Genomic DNA, 18164 nt, shown 5'->3' on the forward strand with positions numbered 1-18164 from the left:
GATTATTTAGCTGTCTATCTGTCTGTCTGTCGTGCATAAATAAATATATAATACACACAGCTCTTTGATTGGTGGAGACCTACTGCCGGGTACGGAGAGGGGAGGGGCCTAAGGGAGGAGGGAGTCAGGAGAGGGGCCTGTGGGGGGGATCAGAGGAGGGGCCTAAGGATATGGGGGGGGGGGGGTCAGGGGAGGTGCTTAAGCAAGGGGGAGGGGCCAATAGTTAAGGGGGCTGGCTACCTGGCTACCTCAAGCCACGTGATCTTGTACATAGGTAGGAACAACAGGTTGCACACTTGCCCACCAGGGATTATTTGTCTGTCTGTTGTGCACGAATGCGCTGTCCAACCAAGTTCCTACCTGCCTACTCCGAAGGAACGTGTTGCAATACAACACAGAGAGTCAGCCAGCAAAACAATCAACACCCCACCTGGTTGATTACGTTCTTCCAAAGATTGCTAAATTTGAGAGACAAAACACACAGACACACAAGCAGATAGACACACAACACAGACACAGAGAGAGACACAACACAGACACACAGAGAGAGACACACAGACACACAATGTTACTATGTTCTCATATATATTTTGCTGACAGTTTCACCTGAAGTCAGAAGCTTGTGTTGCCTCCGAAACGTCGGGATTTTTATTCTTTTATTTTTATTAATTAAAATGTCATTTTTTACCTAAGTGACTTTACCGAAAAAAATAAGAGTATGAATCCTTGCAGTCACGAAAGCTTCAAATCTAGAATCCCCTAAAATTATTTCTCACGCGACAGAGAGGGAAAAAAACCCGCCACTTTTTAGAAACAAAAGCACAAAGCGGTCCACACACAGCCCAAAAATCACCCATCCACCGCCGTGTAGCGAGTAGCAGCAGCTGTGAAGGCTACCGGCACTTATAAATGTAATAACTCACAAATGTAAAATTGTTTTACACACGGAAACTTTGCGTAACATTCCAATTCAAATAAAGGTTACAGAACAGTCTTTAACATAACTTCTTCACTTCAAGTCTGGCATCAAACGCCTTCAAATCACCGCACTCGTGTTAACGCTTTCCCATGCCACCATTGCATTGTGTCCCACAGAGTTGTAAGTGTAATAACTCACAAATGTATATTCGCCTTAAAATCACCGCAATCTTTGACCCTTCCACCCATTGCATTGTGTCCCACAGAGTTGTAAGTGTAATAACTCACAAATGTATATTTGCCTTAAAATCACCGCAATCTTTGACCCTTAAACCCATTGCATTGTGTCCCACAGAGTTGTACATGTAATAACTCACAAATGTATATTCGCCTTAAAATCACCGCAATCTTTGACCCTTCCACCCATTGCACTGTGTCCCACAGAGTTGTAAATGTAATAACTCACAAATGTATAAATTGTTAACAAATAAACTTTGCGTACCATCCTGGTTAAAGTACAAATTAAAGAACAGCCTTAAACTTCACTTCTTCACTTTCAAAGTCTGACATCGTACGCCTTCAAATCACCACACTCTGATCGTTATCAATGAACCCTTTCACATTCCGGAAACCAAAAAATAAGCTGATCTATGGGTGGAGGGCGGTGGCCGAGTTAAATTGCCCTCCCCGTGCCTCTCACCGCTTGCCAGCGACCGGCCTATGTCTCGCAACGGGAGAGGGAGGAGGGGTTAATCAACTAACTGGCCCCAACGGTCGGAATCCCGGGCGGTCGTTTCTCTCTCTTCCTTCCCACGGCCGTCCGCCTAAGCCATGATGGCCCGGAGCGCCCTTCTCACGGCCACGCGGCACACGGGACACTCGCTCAGGGAGAGGGCGCAGTGGCCGCACGTCACCACGTGTCTGCACGGCGTGAAGATGATGGACACCTCGTGCTCCATGCACACTTTGCAGGACAGCCGCTCTTCCAGCTTGTCCAGAAGCTCCTCGACCGATGGCGATGCTGTGGACAAAGTGCGCGCACAGACACACACGCACACACACAGAGACACACACACACAGACACACACGCACACACACAGAGACACAGAGACACACACGCACGCACAGACGCAAGCACACACACACAGACACGCACGCACACACACAGAGACACAGAGACACACACGCACGCACAGACGCAAGCACACACAAACAGACACACACGCACACACACAGAGACACAGAGACACACACGCACGCACAGACGCAAGCACACACACACAGACACACACACTTTCAGCGGTTTCAAAAATGATCATCAGACTGCTTACATATGGGGCGCAAAGGTGGCGAGATGCTGACCACCTCGTCTGGTCGTGGGTTCAATCGTGACCCTGATGCGACGCCTGTTGAAGTATATCTAGAGCCTGCGTCTCCCTCGTCATCACCGTGGCTATGAGATGTTAACCACCTCGCCTCGTATACATGAGGTCGTGACCCTCACCTGGTTCAGACTCTCACCTGTATCAGACCCTCACCTGTATCAGGTGAGGGTCTGATAAAGTGCGCAGGGATCCGTCGCCTTACCGTGCTCAATCTCCGCAGTTGTACTCTGCGGCGTCTGTCCCGGTAGTTGAGCCTCAAAACGAGAAATAAAATGAACATCTCGTCAGTAAGAATCATCGCCGGTGTCACACAGAGCCGACAAAATGGATAAAATACGCGAGCGACGACCGATCGCGTTCAAAACAATTGCAACTTTTTGCACCGTTACTCTGTGCTCAATTTGCAATTGGCATTTCGGCAAACCAAACCAATCCGCGCTAATGACGGGGGCAGGGCAGCTGCAGACGGCTCAAAATCGTGGAGCATCCTTAAATATCTTTATCAAGTTACCATTTTCCCTGGATCTCTATGCCAAAAACCCAGATTATAGTTCTATATAGTTATAGAGTACATTTAATCTGGCTGTCGCCTGATGAAGATCGTTGTTGTAATTACTGGTCAAACGTCGTACTCAGATTCTAAATGTTGTGGCTTGGCTCTCCAACACACCGCTGCGTGCTGTACTAGTATTATACACTATACACTACTCCACTATACACTACTATATTTACAATAAGCATATTGGTAATAAAACCACATTATTTTTACCCCTGAATGATTAACAACATTTCGTTTTTAATTGAAAAAAATACGACCACGAATGTATCTCAATAGATTCAAAAAGTCAAAGAGTCTCCACTTGATAATTGTTTATTTACCCTTCTATCTGGCAACAAAACTGACACCTTTTTTACGAGGAGTCATGTTTACATAGACCACAATACCTGCAGTCATAATGCAAACAAAAAACACAACTCTGATAATGTGCACTGTCCTTGAAGTTGAGTTGTGCGCCTTTTGGCGTCATCTGGTCCAACCCATGTGAGACTAGGCTCTAAGGAAAGCTGTCTCGGGTGTGGACCAATCAACTTCAAGGACAGTGCATACATTATCAGAGTTATGTTTTTTGTTTGCATTATGACTGCAGGTATTGTGGTCAATGCAAACATGACTCCTTGTAAAAAAGATGTTAGTTTTGTTGCCAGATAGAAGGGTAAAAAAACAATTATCATATTTTTACTGGCAAATGAGGTTCCAATGGAGTCTCCACTTGTTCGCCATCGATGTCGAAACATGCCTGGAATCATCTCCAGTCGGTACCCAGAGCCCAGAGGCACATTAGGAAGGACCCGCATCGCCCCAAACGAGCGATGTCAGAACGTCACCGGCGCCCTCTCTGGCGTCACCCACCTTGAGAGCACAGGCGGGGAAGTGCCTGGCGTGCTCCCGGACGGGGTCGTCTCCCGCCTTCCAGCGATGCATCATCCCGCCGCAGCGGAAACAGGCCACCAGGTCGTCGGGACCCACGCGGTAGAGTCCGGCCCGCGCCAAGTCCGCGGACCGCACGGGGGACGACTCGGGCCACCCCTCGGAGAAGGACAGCAGCCTGGCCGCTTCGGCGTGCATCTCCGAGGCCGACGGCGGCGGTGGGATCCGGTCCGAGCGGGACACCGGGGGAGCGGGGCGTCTCGCTGCCGACGCCCTGCGAAAGGCCCGTGTCTCTATGACGCGCGACATCGACCGAGCGGAAAGGATACGGGGCAATTTTGGGGAGAAGAAGTCGTCGTGCGAATGCTTTTGCAACGGACAAGTTGGCCCGGGCTCTCTTGTGGAAGATCACTCGAGAAACGTCGAGCCTTCTCCTCCTTTCCGGCGTGAAAGAGACGGGTAGTTTAAACACCGGCGATGGGAAATGGCACGACTCCTGTTGTCACTCTCGATAGCTCCTGAATACGGGAAGAAAAAGTTGGGCGGCAAGTGTCATTAAAAACGGACATCTTTTAGTGACTTGAAACCTTGGTTTAAACAATTCATCCATTACAGGTTTTGTGGGGTTAGATCGCGTAAATATATTAATGTTAAATCCGCCACCACCCGACACAGCCAACTAGTAAGGGTTGTCACGTAAACAGAACAACCTCTATTATGGATGATATTGGTCGCCAAAGCCTACGTGTTAAAAAGTTAAACAGTTCAGTCTGTCACTTCTGACAAACGTTTGCACAGCAATAAAAGGGCACACAAAGTCTGGATGGTCCTGTAGCAAACGGAGTTTTGAGGGTTATCTGGTGTGAGAAAAAACAACACTACCCATAGACTCAGCACCGCACCATAGACTCAACACTGCACCATAGACTCACACTGCCCAGACTCAGCACTGCACCATAGACTCAGCACTGCCCCATAGACTCAACACTGCACCATAGACTCAACACTGCACCATAGACGCAACACTGCACCATAGACTCAACACTGTACCATAGACTCAACACTGCCCATAGACTCAACACTGCACCATAGACTCAACACTGCACCATAGACTCAGCACTGCCCATAGACTCAACACTGCCCATAGACTTGAAGTACCGGTGAAGACGCTTGACGCCGAGGTTGAGGCACACGTATATTTATTTCACAATACGACAGTGGGCATATACACACTCGAGGGGGTATCGGCCCCCTCACCCGTATAACTCGGGATACACCCCTAGCTAACTCTGTCCTAGCCCCGAATCCTCCACTAATGGGCTAGGGGAGGCTAACTGGCCCGACACTGGTAAGTCGGGCCCGATACCCGGAGTTCCAGACCAGCTCTTACAAGAGCACCGGCTCTGGCTTTCGGGACCACGCCGCTGGCTCAGTCCTGTCCGGCCCTGAAAAGGACATCGAACTAGGGGAGTCCAGGGCTCTATCTAATACGTCTTCAGTCTTCTTCCCTTAGCTTAAACATAACTGACTCGAGCCCTTTGAACATCCCCTTTTATACCCAACCCCTCCCTGAGGGGTGGGGCCCCGGGGGATCATAACGTTCGAACCAGCCCCCCCCAGGGTGTCTGGCTCGGACGTCGTAGAGGGCACCTCCTCGTGTACTTACGTAGCCCCGCCCACTGTGTTTGTTTTCCATAGGCTGCCATGCATAACGGGCCCTCTCTTTAACACCCCTACATCACCCCCCCCCCCCCCCCGCATAGCTTGCAGCCGTCCCGGCTGCCAACATACAAAAATGACAATAAAAGTGCATTTACACCTTGACCGCGCGTGTGCCTCACTATTTTTCAACAATAACAAGAACAGCAACAAGAACACAACAAAATGCAACAGCAAGAAGAGAAAACAACCCGACGCACCCCCCCTTGAATAAATACGAATTCCGTAAAAAAAACAACCTATATACAATTTGCAGGGAACCCACCATACACACAACACCAGGTGAACCCAACGTATGTACATTTCAATGGGCAGGGAACACACCACCCACACAACACACAATGAACCAAACATATGTACATTCAATGGGCAGGGAACACACCACCCACACAACACACGATGAACACAACCTATGTACACATCTTCCGGCCTCATAACAGTCTGCGCATTTTTGCGCGCGTCCTTGCCGCGGGCCCCTCACACGGGGTAACCCCGGGTGGCGGACCGTCAGGTGGCAATTGTCCGTCCCGGAGTGAGTCCTCATCCGATGCCGCGCGACCGTCGGTATCCCCAGGAGGGGTGGTCGGGCGTGAGCCCGTCAGTCCTGATGCACCTGGAGGTGGCACGGCCGGCAAGGCATTAGGTGAGAACGACGGAGACGGACCCAATGAGTCGGTCGACCCCCCACACGTTTGGCCACGCATGTGTGAAGTGGGTTTGTGTACCGCAACGAAGGGTTTTAACCTAGAGGGGTGCACGAACCATCGCCGCTTCCCCCATTTAATGCGCACGCACTGTGGTCGCAAAACTTCGACCACCTCCACAGGGCCCCGCCACGGCCGCACGAGCTTAGAGGAGGTAGCCAGTGGCACTTGGGGACAGTGCAGCCATGCCTTGTCCCCCGGCTTCCACTGTATCATGTGCGCCCGACCCAGCCTGAGGCGCTCATTCGCCTTTTGACGGAGGTCCGAGTTTAGCATTGCAGCATCCCGCGCCTCTGTTAATTTGGCCAGATTAAATTTGACGTGGTCAGCCAATTTAGTTTTCCCTTGCGGTTCGGGGATCTGCAGCTGGGCGCGAACAGGCGGGTCGGGTTCGCGACCGTACATGAGGTAAAAGGGGGAAAATCCCGTAGCTGCATGGGGTGCCATCCGGTATGCCGCCAAGACCCCTTGAATATGCAGGTCCCAGTCAGTCTGTGAGTCCGAGACCTGCTGTGACATCATTGACGTAATGGTGCGATGCAGGCGCTCGACCATCCCGTCAGTTTGCGGGTGATACGGGGAGGTACGAATTTTCTTCGTGCCTAGGAGGTCACAGACTTGTTTGAGTAATTTACCGGAAAAATTTCTGCCCTGGTCGGTCAGCAGCCGCTCCGGAGCACCTTTGTCCAGGACGTATCCCTGAACAAAGGCCTCCACGATGGCTGCTGCCGACTGGTTGGCAAGGGGCCAGGCCATAGGCCAGCGTGTAAAATACTCGACACCAGTCAACAAATACCTATTGCCCCTGGGGGTGGCGGGAAATGGGCCCAAAATGTCCAGCGCGACAAGCTCATTTATTCTGGACACTTTGATCGATTGCAAGGGCGGGTTAGACTCCCGCGCCGGCGGTTTCCGTTGCGCACACCGAGGGCATGATCCCAATAGATCCCCAACATCCCTCGTCATGCCAGGCCAAAAAAAATCAAGTTGTAGCAGTGCAAGAGTCTTTTGGGTCCCCAGGTGTAATAGGCGCTCATGCGCGGCCCACACCACCTTGCCTCGCAACCCAGAAGGGACCACCAGCCGATGTCGCTGGGATTTCCCGTCCCAATGCATCAGCAGACCTTGCACCATTTCCCATGCATCCGAATCACCCTTCACACGCTCAGCACCCCCGACGCGACGACGCCACCCGAGGAGGGAGGTATCCTCCATCTGGAGGCGCCCCCATTCAGTGACGGGCAACCCCAACAGGGAATCTCTTCCCTGTTGTTCGATCGAATTAGTAATTAATGTTTCGTCGTCGTCGGTGGCTGCCAAGACCGGAACCGATGCGTCCCCTGAAGGCCTGCAACGTCCCGACCCCAGGAGGCATGCACATTCCGAGGTGGTTGGCATGCGCGACAGAGCGTCCGCATTCGTATGGCGAACGCCCTTACGGTAGGTGGTTTCAAAATCAAAGTCCTGGAGAACCTCCAACCATCGAGACAACTGTCCCGATGGTTGTTGAACTCGCAGGGCATACTGTAGTGCCGCATGATCTGTGCGGACGGTGAAATGCCGACCGTACAGATATGGGCGATACTGTTGGATGAAATAGACAATTGCCAACAGTTCCCTACGGGTGACACAATATCTTTGCTCCGCAGGAGACAACACCCGACTACCGTACGCGACCACCCGTTCCACGCCATCAACCACCTGGGAAAGCACACCCCCAATACCCGTGTTGCTCGCATCGGTGTCGAGCAAAAAGGGCTTAGAAAAATCGGGGTAAACCAAGGGAGGGGCTTTTACCAGGGCGTCCCGAAGGGAGCAGAAAGCAGCCTCCTCCTCTTGACCCCAGTGGAACCGAACCCCTTTAGATGTTAAAGCGTGCAGGGGTTTGGCAATTGTCGCAAAATCAGCGACGAACCGTCGGTAATACGACGCGAACCCAATGAAACTCCTGACCTCTCCCACCGAGGTGGGAGTCGGCCAGGAGCTGACACACTGCGTTTTGGCGGGATCGGTAGCAATACCTGAGCGTCCCACGATGTGCCCCAAATAACGCACCGAATCGCGCAACAAATGGCATTTTTGGGGTTTGAATTTCAAATTAGCAGCCCGCATCTTTAGGAAAACCGCCCGCAACCTCTGGAGATGTTCGTCAAAAGTTTTACCAAAGACGATAACGTCATCCAAATAAATGAGGCACGACTCCCATTGCAATCCAGCCAAAACCAATTCCATCAAACGCTGGAAAGTTGCCGGCGCTGAGTGTAAGCCCATCGGCAACCGGTTGAATTGGAAAAGGCCGTGCGGTGTACGGAAAGCAGTTTTAGGCTTTGAATCATCGTCCAGAGGAAGCTGCCAGAATCCCGAAAGTAAATCGAGTGTGGAAAAGAATCGCGCTCCCGCCAAGGCGTCCAGCGATTCATCCATCCGAGGGAGCGGGTATGCGTCGGCAACCGAAATTTTGTTAAGGCGCCGAAAATCAACGCAAAACCGCAACGATCCGTCCTGCTTTTTAACCAGGACGATCGGCGCTCCCCAAGGGCTGGTGGAAGGAGAAATGATGTCGGCGGCCAACATGTCATCAATAGCCGATTTGACATGGTCCTTTTCGGCGGGACTCAACCGAAACGTGTCAATATGGTGACGCAGCAGGTGAGTACAACCCAAATCGTATTTATTCCGACTAAAAACGTCGGAAAATTCCCGCAGTAGTGTTTTAAGTTGTTGACGCTCTGAATCTGACAGGTCCGTCGATCCCGCACAAAGCGCCTCGAGCCACCCTTCATCGCTGTCCGAATGCGGTCGCGGCGCAGGGACAACGCTGACGTGATTTGCGACGGTTTCCTCACATGGCACCGGCGTTGCGTGAGCAAGCACGGTTCCCTGTGGGACCACCACCGTCTGCGAGCCCACATTGAGGACCGCGATGAAGGGTTCACCGTCCCCTCTTACTATGGTCTGGGCCGGAAGTAAATGAGGTCCACTAACCCCGGCCCTAGACGGCCCCAGCAGAACCCCTTGGGCCGCAATACCCTTAGCGAAGGGTCGCCGAAGTTTCAATGGAATCAACATTTGTGCCCCCGGAGAGACGCGCACCGTTCTCTCTACGAATGCCGGCACTGTCGCGAACGCCGTCCGAGTCGTAACGGGTGATGGCAAAAACGCCATGCGTCTGCCCGACGGGAGCTCAATGCATCCCTGGTCGATTAATATCCTAATCGGCATTTTGGCCAGGAAGTCCGTCCCCAGCAGGCACGGAACCGCCAGCGAGGAGGAAACAAAAATCGGCCCAGACAATTTAATTTCCCCAACACAAATTTGGGCCCGAATTTGTCCGATGATGCCAAGTGAGCCCCCGTTAGCCGCATAGAATGGTACGTTAACAGGCATCAAAGGACGGCTCTGGACAGGGAGAATATTGTATATTAACTCCGAAATAATGGTCGCCGATGCTCCCGTATCGACCAGGATGCGCACTTCAACCCCGTCGATGTGCCCCACAACGGCCGACGACCCCGACGATGCGGCTACCACACGATCGGCCAGCACGGACCACTGGCCGGGTTCGATATGAGTACCCAGAGTGGTGCGTGATGGTGCGATGGTGCGCGATATCGGCCCCCCTCTCGTTGCGGTGTTTGAGTGCGTGACGGGCGTGTGCGTGGGCCAAACATGTGGGGTGCCGCGACTCGCCGGGTTATGATGGTGGAGCTTGTGATGAGGCCCGTCGTCCCGTTGAGGTGTCGTCCCGCGCTGACGAGGAGAGCGGCACCCCGAGGCGACGTGGCCCCGGACGCCGCAGTTAAAACACCGCGGGAGCGCCGTCGGAGGTGACGGATGGTCGGAACGGCCCGACCCGTCCCGGCCCGACCGTGCTCCCGTCGCCTGTTGCCGTCGGTGGTCGACGGCGTAGAGCTCCTCCGTCGGAAGGGTGGCTGCAGCCACCGCACGCCCCGCCGATGCCCTGCTGGCTTTCCGCCGGAGCGACAGGAGGTTTGCGTAGAGGAGCCGCGCCGCCTGGAGCGATGTCATTTCCGCGTCCTCCTGCGCGACGACAGCGATGTCAAGGTCGTCTGCCAGGAGGAGGATTTTCTCCGTGACCATAGCATCCACGCCGTCGTCGTCCATACGAGGAAAGGCCGACTTAGCCATCGCCAGGAGGCTCGTCCGGTATGCTAGGGGCGACTCCTTCTCACCCCGCTTGCGGTCGTAAAATTGCTGTCGGCATTCGGCTGATGGTCCATAGACCCCGCCCAGCAGCTGTAGCGCCATCGGTAACGTAGACCGCTTCTCTCTCGGCGCCGATGTGAGTGCGGCGAGCGCGTCGCCGTCGAGGAGCGCCGGCAGCGCACAGAGAGCCTCCTCATCGGACCATTTCGCCATCTCCTGATGGGCGAGGAAACGTCGGCGAAACCCGGCCCAGTCTCCCTCCGCGCCGATGAACTCCTTCAGCGGGGGCAGTCTCTGATGAAGCGCAGCGGTTGTTGTAGACTCCCGCAGGCAGATGTCACCACCACTCGGCTGTGCGTCGGTGCGAACGGCCGATGGGATCGCCTGTCGCGGTTGTGATGACGCACCCTCCGGCGGTGATGACGCTGCAGCTCCAGCGACGGCGATGTCGGAGCAGATGTTCAGGCTGGCCACGCCCTGAACAGCTGTAGCGTCGATGGCGGGAATTTCAAATTCGGACTGCTCCGAAATGGCGGGAAGGCGCCCTGGTCGTTGGCTCGCCTCGCCCCGTGTTGGATCACCGGCCCCCAATCGCGTGATGGTCTCCAGCGTGGCGGCAGCGGCATACAGCAGCTCCGCCAGCCTCCCGTGAGCCAGCCGTAACGCGTCTGACTGCGGCCCCTCTTCATTTCGATGCCCCGGTAAGGAGGCGTCAGGCCCCGGCTGCACCATGTCTTGTGGAGCCGTCTCGGGCTCGACGATCTCGGCAGTGTCTTCCTCCTGCGGTACTTTTGCCCGCGCTGTTTTCCGCGTGTCCATGTTCGAATTACTTCTGACACCAGTTGAAGTACCGGTGAAGACGCTTGACACCGAGGTTGAGGCACACGTATATTTATTTCACAATACGACAGTGGGCATATACACACTCGAGGGGGTATCGGCCCCCTCACCCGTATAACTCGGGATACACCCCTAGCTAACTCTGTCCTAGCCCCGAATCCTCCACTAATGGGCTAGGGGAGGCTAACTGGCCCGACACTGGTAAGTCGGGCCCGGTACCCGGAGTTCCAGACCAGCTCTTACAAGAGCACCGGCTCTGGCTTTCGGGACCACGCCGCTGGCTCAGTCCTGTCCGGCCCTGAAAAGGACATCGAACTAGGGGAGTCCAGGGCTCTATCTAAGACGTCTTCAGTCTTCTTCCCTTAGCTTAAACATAACTGACTCGAGCCCTTTGAACATCCCCTTTTATACCCAACCCCTCCCTGAGGGGTGGGGCCCCGGGGGATCATAACGTTCGAACCAGCCCCCCCCAGGGTGTCTGGCTCGGACGTCGTAGAGGGCACCTCCTCGTGTACTTACGTAGCCCCGCCCACTGTGTTTGTTTTCCATAGGCTGCCATGCATAACGGGCCCTCTCTTTAACACCCCTACAGACTCAACACTGCACCATAGACTCAACACTGCCCATAGACTCAACACTGCCCATAGACTCAACACTGCACCATAGACTCAGCACTGCCCATAGACTCAACACTGCACCATAGACTCAACACTGCACCATAGACTCAACACTGCCCATAGACTCAACACTGCACCATAGACTCAACACTGCCCATAGACTCAACACTGCCCCATAGACTCAACACTGCACCTGCAAATCATCTGCAAATCACGGACTGGACGTTAGAGGACACTCCTTACCTCACGTTTTCTCTCACAAGTGGTGAGATCACATCCCTAGCGGGTCGTCATCGTCGATAATTTATCAATAAAAATCCATCGCAGGCGTCTGCATCCCCCCAACGAATTTTAAAATATCACGACGTTTCGGAGGCAACACAAGCTTCCGTCTTCAGGTGGAACCGTCACAGCACGATTGCTGTATCAAGTAAATTATATTTTTATATTACTTTGATTAATTTAGATTTCTCACCTACGTGACTTTACCGAAAAAACCAGAGAGTACGACTCATTGCAGTCACCAAAGCTTTAAATCTAGAATGAGGCTGGGCGCTACCCATGGGCTGTTCGCTGGGGATCATCAACAGGGCTTCACTAATTCTAGATTTGAAACTTTCGTGACTGCAAGTATTCATATTCTTGGTTCTTTCGGTAAAGTCACGTAGAATGGAAATAATAAAATAATAAAAATAAAACATAATAAAATAATTCTCACGACGTTTCGGCCACAACGCAAGCAGCCGTCCTCAGACGCTGTCGCCTCGACAGACCTGGTTTTCACCTGAGGACGGCTGCTTGCGTTGTGGCCGAAACGTCGTGAGAATTGTTTTATTATGTTTTATTTGTATTATTTTATTACTTCCCTTCTACGTGACTTTACCGAATGAACCAAGAAGATGAATCCCTGCAGTCACGAAACCCACCACCATCACCACCATCACCACCATCATCACCATCACCACCATCACCACCTCCACCACAACCACCACCTCCACCACAACCACCACCACCTCAACCACCACCACCATCACCACCTCCACAACCACAACCATCACCACCACCATCACCACCTCCACCCCCCACCATCATCATCACCACCATCACCACCACCTCCACCACCATCACCACCACCACCACCACCCTCACCACCACCACGCTCACCACCTCCTCCACCTGCTTCTGTGAGGCTATATTGCATGCACAATAGTGACTTACCGCGCACACTGAAACTGTACCGCACGCACCGTGCACACTGTACGTGCTGCTGTGTGTACACAGTGCACACTGTACGTGCTGCTGTGTGTACAGTGCACACTGTACGTGCTGCTGTGTGTACACAGTGCACACTGTACGTGCTGCTGTGTGTACACAGTGCACACTGTACGTGCTGCTGTGTGCACAGTGCACACTGTACGTGGTGCTGTGTACACAGTGCACACTGTACGTGCTGCTGTGTGTACACAGTGCACACTGTACGTGCTGCTGTGTGTACAGTGCACACTGTACGTGCTGCTGTGTGTACACAGGCACACTGTACGTGGTGCTGTGTGCACACTGTACGTGGTGCTGTGTGCACAGTGCACACTGTACGTGCTGCTGTGTGCACAGTGCACACTGTACGTGGTGCTGTGTGCACAGTGCACACTGTACGTGGTGCTGTGTGCACACTGTACGTGGTGCTGTGTGCACAGTGCACACTGTACGTGCTGCTGTGTGCACAGTGCACACTGTACGTGGTGCTGTGTGCACACTGTACGTGGTGCTGTGTGCACAGTGCACACTGTACGTGGTGCTGTGTATGCACATTACGTACAGAGAGATACGGGGAGAGACACGGGGGGAGAGACACGGGGAGAGACACGGGGAGAAAGACAAGGTGGAGAGTGAGAGACACGGTGGAGAGAGACACGGTGGAGAGAGACACGGGGAGAGAGATGGGGCGAGATGAGGAGGGATGGGGAGAGAGAGACAGAGCGAGTACTGTTAAGGTAGTGAATGCACCACCACGACCACCACCACCTCGAACCACCATCATCATCACCACCACAACCACTATCACCACCACCATCACCTCCACTATTACAATCACCAACTCCACGACCATCACCACCACCATCACCACGACCATAACCACCTTTACAACCATCACCACCTCAACCACCACCATCACCACCACCATCACCACCATCACCACCACCATAACCACCATCATCACTACCACCACCATCACCACCACCATCACCACCACTACAACCATCACCACCTCCACAACCATCACCATCACCACCACCACCATCACCACCATCTCCACCACCATCACCACCACCATCACCACCTCCACAACCATCACCACCTCCACAACCATCACCACCACCATCATCACCACCATCACCACCTTTACAACCCTCACCACCTCAACCACCATCACCACCACCATCACCACCACGACCACCATCACCACCATCACCACCATAACCACCATCATCACCACCACCACCATCACCACCACCTCCACCACCACCATCACCACCACCACCACCATCACCACCACCACCACCACCACCTCCACCTCAACCACCATCACCAGCATCACCACCATCACCACCATCACCGCCACCACCATCACCACCACCACCATCACCACCACCATCACCGCCACCACCATCGCCGCCACCACCATCGCCACCACCATCACCGCCACCACCATCACCGCCACCACCATCACCATCATCACCACCATCAGCACCACCACCATCACCATCATCACCATCATCACCACCACCACCATCATCACCATCATCACCATCATCACCACCACCACCATCATCACCATCATCACCATCATCACCACCACCACCACCACCATCATCACCATCATCACCACCATCACCACCACCACCATCATCACCATCACCACCACCATCACCACCACCACCATCACCACCATCTCCACCACCATCACCACCACCATCACCACCTCCACAACCATCACCACCTCCACAACCATCACCAACACCATCATCACCACCATCACCACCTTTACAACCCTCACCACCTCAACCACCATCACCACCACCATCACCACCACCACCACCATCACCACCATCACCACCATAACCACCATCATCACCACCACCACCATCACCACCACCTCCACCACCACCATCACCACCACCTCCACCACCACCATCACCACCACCACCACAACCATCACCACCACCACCTCCACCTCAACCTCAACCACCATCACCAGCATCACCACCATCACCACCATCACCGCCACCACCATCACCACCACCATCACCGCCACCACCATCACCGCCACCACCATCACCACCACCATCATCACCACCATCAGCACCACCACCACCATCATCACCATCATCACCATCATCACCACCACCACCATCATCACCATCATCACCATCATCACCACCACCACCACCACCATCATCACCACCATCACCACCACCACCATCATCACCATCATCACCATCATCACCACCACCACCACCATCATCACCATCATCACCACCATCACCCATCACCATCATCACCATCATCACCACATCACCACCATCACCACCATCACCACCACATCATCACCATCATCACCATCACCATCCACCACACCACCATCATCACCATCATCACCACCATCACCACCATCACCACCACCACCATCATCACCATCATCACCACCATCACCACCATCACCACCATCATCATCACCATCATCACCATCATCACCACCATCACCACCATCATCATCACCACCACCTCCACCACCACCATCACCACCACCTCCACCACCACCATCACCACCACCACCACAACCATCACCACCACCACCTCCACCTCAACCTCAACCACCATCACCAGCATCACCACCATCACCACCATCACCGCCACCACCATCACCACCACCATCACCGCCACCACATCACCGCCACCACCATCACCACCACCATCATCACCACCATCAGCACCACCACCACCATCATCACCATCATCACCATCATCACCACCACCACCATCATCACCATCATCACCATCATCACCACCACCACCACCACCATCATCACCACCATCACCACCACCACCATCATCACCATCATCACCATCATCACCACCACCACCACCATCATCACCATCATCACCACCATCACCACCATCATCACCATCACACCACCATCACCACCATCATCACCACCATCACCCACCACCACCATCATCACCATCATCACCATCACCACCACCACCACCATCATCACCATCATCACCACCATCACCACCATCACCACCACCACCATCATCACCATCATCACCACCATCACCACCATCACCACCATCATCATCACCATCATCACCATCATCACCACCATCACCACCATCATCATCACCATCATCACCACCATCCCACCATCACCACCACCATCACCACCACCATCACCACCATCACCACCACCATCATCACCATCATCACCACCATCACCACCATCACCACCATCATCATCACCATCATCACCATCATCACCACCATCACCACCATCATCATCACCATCATCACCACCATCACCACCATCACCACCACCATCACCACCACCATCACCACCATCACCACCACCATCATCACCATCATCACCACCATCACCACCATCACCACCATCATCATCACCATCATCACCATCATCACCACCATCACCACCATCATCATCACCACCATCACCACCATCACCACCATCACCACACCACCACCATCACCACCACCATCACCACCATCACCCACCACCATCACCACCACTCACCTTCTCTCTGTGTCTCTCTCGCTCCGCACCTCAATCCACTCCTCCACTCGCCCTCACACCAACAAACTCCCCCCACCCACAAGTGGCCACGTGACTGCCCCTCCCCCCATCACGTGACTGCCCCTCCCCCCCATCACGTGACTGCCCCTCCCCCCCATCACGTGGTGGGGGTCAAAAATCGTCCCTTCAATATTTTTCACTCCCCACCACCACCACCACCCACCACCACCACCACCCCCCACCACCACCACCACCACCCACCACCCCCACCACCCCCCCCCACCACCACCCCCCACCACCCCCACCACCCCCCCACCACCCCCACCACCACCCCCCACCACCACCACCACCCCCCACCACCACCACCCCCCCCCCCACCACCACCACCCCCACCACCCCCCACCACCACCCCCCACCACCCCCCACCACCACCACCCCCACCACCCCCACCACCCCCCACCACCACCACCCACCACCCCCACCACCCCCCACCACCCCCACCACCCCCCACCACCACCACCCCCCACCACCCCCACCACCACCCCCACTACCCCCACCCCCCACCACCACCCCCACCACCCGCCAACACCACCACCCCCACCACCCGCCAACACCACCACCCCCCACCACCCCCACCACCACCCCCCACCACCACCCACCACCCCCCACCACCCCCACCACCACCCCCCACCACCCCCACCACCACCACCACCCCCACCACCACCAGGAGGGGTGAGGGGCGGGGGCGGGGGGCGAGGGGGGCGGGGTTTGGGGATGAACTCAAGTGACCCGACAGATGTTGAGCGCAATTCTTTGTTTATTTCGGTAACGTCGCGTAGATAGGGAACACAATATTAATAATAAAATAGTAAAATATAAAAATGTAATAAAATACCAAAAAATAAATTAACAAATAAATAAATAATACCCCCGTTGACAGGAAGAGGGAAAAAAATCCCCTCCCCCACAATTTGGCGCCCTTTGCACGACGCGACTCGGTGAGCAGCTCAGTTCAAACGGCGTGAACACGCGGGACGCATCGTGGGTGATCACCATCAACATCAACAACATCATCATCAACAACATTAACTACATCATCAACAACATCATCAACAACATCATCACCACCAACAACAACATCATCAACAACATTAACTACATCATCAACAACAACATCATCATCAACAACATCAACAACATTAACTACATCATCAACAACATTAACTACATCAACAACAACAACATCATCATCAACAACATCAACAACACCATCATCATCAACAACATCATCAACACAATCACCATCATCACCTCCTCCTGCCCGGCCCCACCCTCCCCTCTTGTTGTCTCCCGCAGCTCGAGCCGGCGGCGGCTACGAGCAGCAGCAGCATCATCATCAGCAGCAGGAGCAGCAGCATCATCAGCAGCAGCAGCATCATCATCAGCAGCATCATCAGCAGCAGCATCATCAGAATCATCATCAGCAGCATCATCAACATCAGCATCATCAGCAGCAGCAGCATCATCATCATGGCCACGTGGACGCTGTGCTTGGGCAGCAGGACCAGCTTGAT

General features: G+C 54.0%; 1 protein-coding gene across 2 annotated transcripts; it reads right to left on the reverse strand.

Moving 5' to 3' along the window:
* Window positions 1-465: 465 nt before the first annotated feature.
* On the reverse strand, window positions 466-16631 carry LOC133361922 (baculoviral IAP repeat-containing protein 3-like). Of its 2 annotated transcripts, none has more exons than XM_061580897.1 (4): window positions 16591-16631; window positions 3715-4250; window positions 2506-2539; window positions 466-1939 (listed from the first exon to the last, which is right to left on the reverse strand). In XM_061580897.1, exons 2-4 carry the CDS (start codon window positions 4039-4041, stop codon window positions 1743-1745), a joined length of 558 nt encoding a protein of 185 aa, XP_061436881.1. In that variant the 5' UTR covers window positions 4042-4250; window positions 16591-16631; the 3' UTR covers window positions 466-1742. The 2 variants fall into 2 exon arrangements, with proteins under 2 accessions (XP_061436881.1, XP_061436880.1); XM_061580896.1 differs by having other exon boundaries at window positions 476-1939; window positions 2506-2557.
* Window positions 16632-18164: the final 1533 nt, after the last annotated feature.

This window comes from Lethenteron reissneri, unplaced genomic scaffold, assembly GCF_015708825.2.
Source record: "Lethenteron reissneri isolate LAM-NWPU_2019-01 unplaced genomic scaffold, ASM1570882v1 scaffold_1293, whole genome shotgun sequence".
In the NCBI taxonomy this organism is placed as follows: Eukaryota; Metazoa; Chordata; class Hyperoartia; order Petromyzontiformes; family Petromyzontidae; genus Lethenteron; species Lethenteron reissneri.